This window comes from Festucalex cinctus, chromosome 1, assembly GCF_051991245.1.
Source record: "Festucalex cinctus isolate MCC-2025b chromosome 1, RoL_Fcin_1.0, whole genome shotgun sequence".
Taxonomy (NCBI): domain Eukaryota; kingdom Metazoa; phylum Chordata; class Actinopteri; order Syngnathiformes; family Syngnathidae; genus Festucalex; species Festucalex cinctus.
Window position 1 is genome coordinate 50,787,891 of NC_135411.1, and position 11,062 is coordinate 50,798,952.

The 11,062-nt window shown below is 43.4% G+C and overlaps 1 protein-coding gene across 1 annotated transcript; it reads left to right on the top strand.

The window, feature by feature from the left end:
* Positions 1 to 233: 233 nt before the first annotated feature.
* On the top strand, positions 234 to 9,915 carry LOC144032426 (GTPase IMAP family member 8). The gene is made up of 6 exons (XM_077540089.1): positions 234 to 485; positions 1,409 to 1,973; positions 3,211 to 3,308; positions 3,390 to 3,521; positions 3,823 to 4,413; positions 8,062 to 9,915. The coding sequence occupies exons 1-6, from the start codon at positions 455 to 457 to the stop codon at positions 8,133 to 8,135; spliced, it is 1,491 nt and encodes a 496-aa protein (XP_077396215.1). The 5' UTR covers positions 234 to 454; the 3' UTR covers positions 8,136 to 9,915.
* Positions 9,916 to 11,062: the final 1,147 nt, after the last annotated feature.

An 11,062-nucleotide genomic window follows, 5' to 3' on the forward strand; every position in this document is an offset into this window, starting at 1 on the left:
TGCTGCTGAGCAACAGCGTTCTCTTTTGCTTTAAATGTGATGAGACATCATGTAATTGCTGCTACAAAGATGGACTACACGTACGGAGGTTGCTCAGTCTACTCAGATAGATAAATGAGACAAAGCTGACACAACGGGATAAGAAACAGAAGGAATGAAGGAAAAGACTGGGGCAAAGGGTTAAAAGATTACCAAAAAAGTGGGGGGGGGGGGGGGAGAGTTTGAATGGCAGAGAGGGGTAGGCAGAGGAGGGAGACCACAGAGGGCTACGCTGCAGTAGAATGAGGGTCAGAGAGGAAGAGCACTTGAGCTGCCAGCTTTCTGCACCCTACTCTGGATCCATCGCCACTCACTCTTCTCTCTGAAGAGGCTACAAGAGGAATCCACAGTGGAGGCAAGAAGAAGACGGAGGAGGGGGGCTGAGGAGGAGGAAGCCAGAGGTTCTACACACAAGATGGCTGCTGTGTCCTCTGCCTCTGACACTGGTAAGTGTGTTTTCATCCTTTGTCGCACACCTCCAGCTCAGACCCTCTCGTTCATTCAGTAGATTTCGGTTTGAAATTCTTGACAGTCATCCTCAAGCCTTAGAAACTGTTGCTAGTCCTCATGTGTTCAGCAGCGCACTTAGGAGCTGGATGGCTCACTAAGCCTCCCTCTCCTCCCCATATCGCCCCCTTTACATCACCCCTGCAGAGCCATTTACCTTTGGAATGTGTATCATTTTCAGTATTGACATCTTATCTCGATGTGAATCTTTTCTCTTGTAACTTTGCATTTGAAAAATCTTGTTTGTGCATATGTCTTGCTTCCTGGAAAGTGTCCAAGGTTCCTCCTCTCTGACCCATATTTCTTTTCGGACATGAAGGGAACAAAAAGGCGACATGCTGAGAGGGACGATAGGGAGGGAAGGGCAAGAACTAAATTAGTAAAGGAGAAGAGTTTTGAAGCAGCTGAGGAATTCAGATAAGTAAGACACATGGAACGGAACAAGGCTTTAGCCACAAAAAAAAATTACCTTCACACCAGCAAGTGCCACCTACAAAATACCTGGCTCACCATAATGACCATTGACCAGCATTGAAATATGGTAGTGTAGTACAGACCTAAATAATCATCACAAATGAGACTGGGGTTTTGTTCTTAAAAGTATATTCAATATTAATTGTAAGCCATTGTAACATTATGCACATTGTATTTAAATTGTGATTGAATTAAAATCTGCTGCCCTGTAAATAAAAGCTGTACAGTTCTCAAGGTACTAAACTAAAACTTTAATACAACTGAACTGTTTTTACTAAGCATTATTCTTTTGCATACCACAAGAGACAGTGTTCCAATATTTGAGAATGGCCGCTATAGGTAGGGCCAATTTCTGTGCTTAAGTACTTCTTACTGATGTCCTATATAGTTTCAGCAGGGGACGCCAGGGGTCGTCACCCCCCTGAACGCCGGCTGCTGATCCTTGGGGGTCCAAAATCTGGTAAGACCTCCTCAGCCAACTCCATCCTGGGAGAAGAGGTTTTTGATGCTGGGACTGAGACTACTCACAGCAATGTGGGTCAGACGGAGATCTTCGGCCGTCGAGTCACAGTGGTAGATACGCCCCCGTGGGTCATCCCCAGCGATGCAGAAGACGACACAGAAGCAGACGATAATGGAAACAATGGCGCTGAGTCCGAAAGCCTGCCAAGACCCCCGCCTAGCTTGGATAGTGAAGGCCCCTGCATGGGGGCCATCCTGTGCCCTCCTGGACCTCACGCAATCCTGCTGGTGGTTTCTGTCACGCAGCCTTTCACCGACACTGAGAGGAGAGCTGCGGAGGAGCAGCTAGGTGCTCTGGGGGGTGGTACATGGAGATACTCCATGGTACTCTTCACAGGAGTGGACAAGTTACAGAAGGGCGTCTTCATCGAGGAGCACATCGCAAACACAGGAGAAGCCCTGCAATGGCTGGTGGAGAGATGTGGAAGCAGGTACACTATTGTATGCTTATACACAAACTGCACTATACCGTCTTAGAAGTAAAAGTGCTTGTTAGAACCTTTTTACTTTTTAGGTTCCTCATCGTATGAGAATCCTTTTTTGGTTCCTGTTAGAACCGTTTATAAAGCTTTCACCTGGAACCCTCCTAAATGGTTCTACTGAGAACATAACGGGTTATACCCAGAACCATCTGTGAAAGGTTCTACCCAGAACCCTGTATGAGAGGTTCAACGAAGAACCCTTTAAGGGTTTCATCTAGATCTCACACAGGGAGTTCCACTGAGAACCCTGTTATGTTTCAAGAGCTCATCCAGAACCTTCACAGCGAGTTCCACTGAGAAGAACCAGTTGTAATTTACAGGTTTCATCTAGAACGTTCACATAAAGTTCCACTGAGTTTCCTCCGCAGGGTGTCCGGGCTCTCCCTTAGAGATAGGGTGAGAAGCTCGGTCATCCGGGAGGGACTCAGAGTTGAGTCGCTGCTCCTCCGCGTTGAGAGGAGCCAGTTGAGGTGGCTCGGGCATCTGGTTCGGATGCCTCCTGGACGCCTCCCTGGAAAGGTGTTCTGGGCATGTTCCTCCCACCCGGGGGCGACCCAGGACACGCTGGAGAGACTATGTCTCTTAGCTGGCCTGGGAATGCCTTGTGATCCCGCCGGTGGAGCTGGTTGAAGTGGCTGGGGAAAGGGAGGTCTGGGTTTCCCTCCTAAAGCTGCTGCCCCCGCGACCCCGATCTCGGATAAGAGGTAGAAGATGGATGGATGACTGGTTTCTTGAAGATGACCAAAAAACAAACAGAACAAGAATCAAATGTTGTGTACGGAAAAGTTTAAGCTCTTATAGATGCATATTAGCTTTAGGCTAGCTCACACAAACGCAGTACTGCGAAGGAAAGGCAAGGTGTCCCACTACTTTAGCTTAAGCTTTAGGCTAGCTCACGCAAACATGATATTGCAAAGCAAACAATCCCTCAGGCTGTTTTGTGTCGAGTATCATATTTTTCTTGCCACAATCGCTGAGTAATGAATAGGCTTTCATAAGTTGCAAGTAAAAGGTGCTGGAAACAACTTACAGTATATTTCCACGGCTCTGCACAAGATAAAAATCATTAGAAGACAGTAAATCATTTACTCTTCAGATGTCTGAGTTAAATTCATCCAAACTGGGTGAGAAAATGTAAACAAATGTGACTTTTTGTTGAGTTCCACTCTGCTTGTTCTACCTGCAGGTACCATGCTTTTGACAACAGCTGGAAAGACACAGAGGACAATACACAGGTACCTGAGCTTATGGAAAAGGTGGAGGAAATGATCACTGATAACCAAGGTTTGTGTATCTTCTTTCTTTTTTGCACTGCTTCCTGTGACATCATTGTTGGATGAATGCCGGGCATTTCTTTTTGTGCAGGCTGGTACTTTGAGGTGAATGAGCTGATTTTGCTGGAGGAGGAGCAGGCAAGGAGAGCTCTGGAGGAGGAGAGGATGAGGATGGAGGAGCATGCTAGACAGAGAGAGCAGATGATCGGAGGCCCTCCCAGAGGTATGAGGGGTTGTTTGTGTGAGTTTAATGTGTGTAAGAGGGAGAAAGATTAGCGCATATGTGTCCCAATGCTGCCCCGAGAGAGGATAATTTTTACCACTCAATGGTTCATCTTCTCTTGGCTATACTGCTTCCAGGATACTGTTTGGTAGATTTTTGTTCCAATCAGATTTCAGCCTGTATCTGTATCTGCCTGTCTTCTGTGTCAGTAATGGAGATTGGTTCGTCAGAGCAAAACTTTGAGGAGATCAGTACTCATGTTTCTCATTGTTTTTTTTTTTCTTGCTTCATCTGTTGGCAGAACTGAGGTTGCTGTTGTTAGGCTGGAAGGGTGTTGGGAAGAGTTCCGTGGGGAACGCCATCCTGGGCCGTCGGTTCTTTGAGTCTGGCCAGGAGACGGACCTTTGTCTCCGGAGGCAAGCGCTTGTGTCCGGTCGCCGAGTCACCATAGTCGACACCCCGGGCTGGGACTGGTTCTCGGTGCGGCGCACGCCGAAGCGCATTCGTCAGGAGTCACAGCGTGGTGCCGCCCTTCTGCGACCTGGACCCCACACACTACTTCTGGTTCTCCCTGTCGTCTCCTCCCTCACCGCCCGAAAGAGAAGAACCCTTCTGTCCCACATTGAGACTCTGTTTGGTGACACCGCCTGCCTCCACACTATGATACTGTTCAGCTGTGGCGACTGGCTGGGCCGAACACCCATTGAGGAGCACATACTCAGAGGGGGCCGGGAGCTCCAAAGACTGCTTGAGTACTGTGGGAACTACTACCATGTCTTGGACAGTAAGACCCCTGGCAAGGACAGGAGTGTCTCAAACCTCCTGGATAAGATTGAGGAGATGATCAGGGAGAACGGGGACAAGGCCTTCCTCCCTGTGCAGACCGAATGGTGTAAGTCTTGCAATTTTAACTTTGCTTCTACACATACTTGACAATCCACATGTACACGTGTGTAATCTAATCACATCCAATACAAGAACTGCATCAAGAATCGCTTTTACAAGGATAATGTTCAGTTTGAATTGACATTGGGAGGCTGTTGATTAGTGTTGTAGAACTGCATTGCATCATCAGAGAGTGTAATTTCCCCCACCATGACCAAAAATATAGAATGGGCATCAAAATTATGAGGCCAGTCAGTATACCAGACACCAACACTAAAATGAAAACACAAAGAGCATGGAGAACACTCTCACACTGAACTAACTAACTATGGGTAATGGGCCAACTAGACTGGCTCCTGTTGTCAATTACTGGGTGGTTTAATTGTCAAGGTGTGTGCTTAATGGAAGACACAAGTGCAGGAAAGCAGCAAAGCAAGGCATGTTTGCTAACAAAATGTAGATTTAATTACAAAAATGAAAACAAGGCACTTTGGAATCTCCTAGAAACTAACAAAAGGCCCAAAAAAAACAGATTCAAAGAATTGAACTGACTAAACTTGAGTGGAGAAATGACAGTGACAATGACCCGCCAAGGAGCAACTAAATACAAACAAACTGACGAAATAATGAGAATCACCTGGACAAGACACAAGTTGCTGAGCTGATTAGATGATACAAGGAACCGGGATGACGAGAACAGGTGTACACAAAAACCTAACAAGAAAGACTAGGCCCCGTCCACACAAATAGCCCGTTTCAATGTACTGTATCTGCACAAGTTTCTTACCGTTTGGACAGTTTGAGCCTGAAACTGATCACTTTTGGAAACGGGCTCCAGAGTGGAAAGATTTCAAAACACGCCCCGTACGTACCAATGTGGACACCATATGCGGGATATTCCTCCAGTGATGACGTAGTGGTCGCAGCTCAATGACGACACATTGTCGTAGTTTGAAGACATATGCTCCAATTCTCCCGTGACTGCGACCGAACCGCCAGTCTGTCAACCAGAGGCGGGCATCGTCTCAGTGACTGGAATTGATGATTGGATTGATGGAAGTGCCCACCTTTTGGCGTGTGCTTCAGCACTTTGATCGAATGCTTGGTAATGCGAAGTCTTACAAAAATACACGGATCGAGAAGATCGTGTGTACTCACCGCAATAGAGGTAATCCTGCTTCACTCGGTGCTCAATCTGTGTTTTTGTGCTGTTACTTCTGTCTAGTTAACGTTTGTTAAAGTGGTGTGGTGACACAGTGACCGCTCACATCTTAGTGACACTGATCAAATAGCATGTTGTTGTAGGCATAGGGTTCTATAGCGCTGATACTTGATATTAATTTTCACATTGAAGCCGCATAGACCTCCGTAGGTAAACTCAAGGTATTTTTGGTGTATTTACAATTCACCATGATGTAAAGTAGCTAGTATGTTGTAGCACACAGCTAGCAAGGCTAACGCTGAGAAACATGTTAACAACGATAAACATACCTACAGTCGCTCATATTGTGGGTCTGGATTTTCAGCTGCCCATTTCCAACGACGAAATGTATAGAGCATATATAGGTTTCTTCTGTGACATTTTTCACATAAATCATTGCCATTTAAATGCTTGAACCCAGCGTAGACATTCCTCTGGAAAATCCCTTCATTCGATCCCGGTCAAAGCATCGCCACATCGTCACATAGCGGCAGACTCCAAAGCAGCAGAGCTTTATTGTAACCATAATATATCTGTTAAGTATATTTATGGTGAAATAGTGAGTCAGTTCACAAGTTTTGCCTCATACGAATACACTCCCTCAGTCTCCTGCCTGTGTTTCTCGTCTGAAAATCAACTGGCCACGCCCACGTGCAGTGCGCTGTTCTAAAAATAATAGTTTGGGCGTCATTGTAAATTGCCCTATTGATTAGTGGCATTTGAATTAATTTGAATGGGTAAATTTGATTTCATATACTTGAGTGAATTTAAAGCATTCCAAACGACTTTGTGTGATTCGGTGCAGTTGTTCACCACTAGAAAATGATGATAAGACGTTGAATCGGTAAGACTACAGAATGAACAATTCTGAGCTCTCTCTTAAAGCAGCTATATGTAAGATTTAAAATTTCACATCTCTACTGCCACCTGTGGCCGAAAACAAACTGCACGCTCGTACACGCTGCGCGCACTCATACGTACACGACCTCAATACTGAAGACTGGGCTCTTCATATCCAATTAAACTATGTTTTCAGAGGTAAGAAGTTTTATAATGTTATACAAAGCTGGCCACTTCACGGAATGAGACTCTCGATCCCCACTAAACAATTGATGTCCACGGGACGTGCAGATCATATTGCTTTAGTCGGTCGAAGTCCAGTCCTGTGCTGTACTCCAAAACGATGTGCAAATTACGTCAATTAATTAATTGGACCTCATTCCGATGTTAATATGCAGTTACATATTGTAGTCACCCCGCTCGACGGACGTCAACCTGATTCTAGTCATTATTAGTGTATGTCGCCCCCAGGCTAGCGTCATTGTGCATGAGCCGAAAGGTGGGCTGTCATTTATGGAAATTGACGATTGTGAAAAACATATAGACCCATTCACTACTTAGTGTGATATGGCCGTGAATGTTATCGCCATTCAGTAGTACCGTTCACATTCCGTTAGCATAATGTAGCTACAATAGGCTGTTTTCACGGAGCAAAATAAGGCGACATTTAGCCTGATTGAAACGCCGCGGAATGGAACGTCTGTTCTTCATAAAGTCATTCTGTTCTATTACATTCAACTTTGCCGCCCCTTTCACGCTAAATGTTGCCGTCCACCTCACTTTCACCCCAATAGTTACGACCGAGAAGTGATCGATCTTGAGGTTACTGCTATTTGAAAACAACACATTTTCTTCTCAATGTCAAGATACTCGCTTCTTACCTTTTGGAGTAGAAAGAAAGCCAGCTGTGAATCACTTTTCTAATCCAAGTCCGATCTCAACTCTCTCCACCGCTGAAATGTCAAACCAATGTTCACTCTCGGTCTTGCCCGACGTCGGTCACTATCAAGTTTACATTATTATTTTTTTCGTGGCACTTGACATTGTTTTCTTTTTCTTTTTTTTTTTGAGCAGCCTTCCGCGGAGTAACAGCGGGTGTCTGGGGCAGCGAAAATCTGTACTAGTTCCGTCTTCGCGCGACAGGAAACAACTGACGAGGACGCGCATGACGTCACATCCCGCAGACAGAGGGCGGGAAATTCGAAGGATTCGGACCGGACGCTTCCTAAATAATATTGGCCAGAGGCTTGTAGGAGTACCCATTGTGAACAGCTAAGATGTTGATCTACTAATTAGAATATGTTTCAGTCATAAATGGTCAAATAAAAAGGCTATTGTTAAGATATTTTTGGGGGAAATCCTACATAGAGTAGCTTTAAGAAAAAAGAGGGGAAAAAAACTACAAATTACAACTAACAACATATAGTTAACTGGCTGTCATTTGTAAAGACAAAATGTTTGATGCAGCTCTTGTATTAGTTGACTGTCCACTGGTTATTTAACTGTTGACATGAGACAGAATGAAAAACTTGATGACACTGTGGCGCATTGGACTGTGTGGTGTTGCTGCCTTGTCATCAACATTGTGTAATTGGATTGTGTTGCATTTGACAGTGAGCGAGGAGAGCTCTTACTCATCCGACAACACCGAGCCAGAGGACGACTGTCGAGGGTGCCAGCTGCAGTGATGAAAGTGAAAGCTAAGAGCTCCTGTGTGCGTTTACTGTTCTTTTGAGTGTCCAATAGGACCAAACCTAACCTCATGTACCTTTAGCCTCGTCTAGATAGCCATTCTAGATGTTTTAGGAAATAAGAGGGATTGATAGTGAGCAGTGGAAAAACACTGATGGATGTTGGACGAGGATCACTTTTGAGCAGCAAAGTCCTCTCTGTAACCTTACGTTCCATCCACACACTGTTAAGATTTAGAGTTGAAGAGTTGAGTTGAGTGACGCAGCCACCGAGCACATCAGAAGTCTAATCCATTTCAATCACGAAGGGATTTGTCCAAGATGACATTATCTGGAGAAGGCAGCTTGTTGTCTTTCATGTCTGCTAAAAGACTAACTGGAGGAAGGCTTCCATCTGTTATTGCACTTTGAAAAATGTGTCAACTCTGGATCTCCTGCTCTTTGATTCCACTGAATCAAAGGTTTCGGAGGGAAACGCTTCTGTAGGAAAACAACCCATTGAACACTGAATGGAAACGGTGCCAGACGAAGATAGATGAGAAATCTGCTGGGAGCGAGTGCACTCGCCAATGTTTGCTCACTCACTCCATTGCACATAAAAGCGGATCGTTTTATGACAACTCTGAATCCTGGGTGATATTAAAACTGTAAAACTGCTTCCTTAATTAATATTTGATTTGTTTCTGCTCGGTGAGTCAGGGTTGAAGCAGCCTCAGCCGTAAAATCTGGCACTTTCACAGAAAAACTGGGTAATGCTGATTGAAATGCTGCAGACATGGGTCACATCAAATCAAAATGCGCCGGTTTGCAGCAACTACAGGAGAGTCTTTGAGCTTTGGTCTCAGTTATTTACTTGTATCCTTTTGAGCAAGTAGATCATGATAGTCAATTAAGCTAATTGAGTCATAAATATAGTCTTGTCTGCAGTTGTTCTCATGCTCAAGAGGGACACAAACAAACACCATGGGAGCGGCTGGATATGAAGTAGCGTGGCGAGCTACCCATGGCTGGCTGGCTCTGCTTCGCCATTTGTGCTAATGCGTCCAGTCTGTGTTTGTTGACAAGTTCAACTCCGCTCTATGTGCCTCAGCATCAAAGCGTGATAGTGGGAGGACAGCCTTGCTGCAGGGCTGTTTCCTATAGAATACGTCAAGCTTTCGCATGCTACAGAAACCACATAACCTCATGAATCACTGGAGCTCAAAAACAGGGCTACCAAGTAACTTTTTCTACATCTACTCTACAGTAGAATAAAATTGCTATCTTAAACATACAAGATATATCCATCTGTCTGAAGCATGTTAGTACACTGCATGCAGATAAATGAGTTCCTAGAGATTTGATGGCAAACCTCACTTCCTTTCACCATCGAAACCAGCTTAAAAACACCCATGGGAATATTCTGCTCTGACTTCACTCCCTGTGCTTTTTACATCTGCAAGCAGAAATAAGAAACACAGCAACTTTTGCTTTAATGACTTAATAATTATGTAGCCTAGCGCAGCGCTTACAAGCATGACTTAACAGTTTGATATGTGGCTGTTTCAATCGTCCGTTTGAATCGAGAGTGTTCCTCTGTGGCTTTATTGTATATGCAGTGTAATATTTACCGCGTAAAGTCTGTTCTAATGTTGCTTTTAGTGAAGCATTTTGCACTACGTACGTTTTGCCACTTCACTAGTGTAAAGTGATGTTATTTGCTGTGTTGTTCCTTGTAATGGTGATGTTAGCATCATCAGCACTTTGTTCATTGTCATACAATAAAAGATAAATGATATATTGTTGTGCATGTCTGGTTTCATCTTATTGTGTGCATGTGGTTTTAATGTAGATCAATGGGAATTCTAAATGTTTCATAAGGACTTTTTTGTCATTGCATAATGTGTCAAATGGAATTTCAATACTGTACAAGATGCTTCATGCAATACACACTCAGGCATTAGATAATACAAGTGACTTTAGACTTTTCCCTTTCATAAATAGTAGTAGTAGCCTACATAGATAATGCACATGATCTCAGTAGTATACAGTAGTACTTTATAGGAAATTCATTATTTAATTTAATTGATGAATAGGTTATGTACAAATAAATTATGATTACAGCCTAACCACCTTAAAAAATAAGAAAATTCTTTATGGATGCTGTCATTGGACAATTTTTTTAAATCATTTTTATTTATACAATTATATATGTATATATATATATATATATATATATATATATATACACACACGAACAAATCCTAAACTGCAGCTATAGAGAGGTTCGACTATAGCGCTAAATATATTAGCATATCCCACAATCCCATGCGGTTGCCCATTTTGAGAGGCTGCATTTACTGAGAATTCTGTTTACAATAGCATTTGGTACTATTTCGCACGTAATCTATTCCCTTTTTGGTCAGTTGAAAATTAATATATCACCAAAATCAGGATGAGAGAAAAGCATCCGAGACACGAGACAAGAAGGCATTTATTTGCTATAATAAGAAAAACGCTGTAATTGGGGGTGAAGATTTGTACCAGATCGACAAGTCTGAGTGGAGTAGCGATCATGAGACCTTCCCAGCAGTTTCATACTCAGACGTTGTCTGACTTTTTTATTTTTTTATTTTACCCAGCCAAATTCACACCTTGAAGGATTTTCAGAGAGTAATGCCTTCTTAAAAGTTGTCTGATGCAAGTTTGACACACTGGATTATAACAGAAAGTATGTGACATGAGCAGGTGTTGTTTTTCTTATTGTGGAATATTGACTTTTTTATTCTTTCTTTCTTTTTTACAGCTCAGTGTCATTCTGAAAAAGCACATTAATAAAGTATAAAATTTTGTTTTTAGTTATCAGATTTGTACCTATACCAAAAACTTACTTACAATAAAAGCTTGCCTGAAATGAAGTGATCCGAACAAACACAAACATTGTT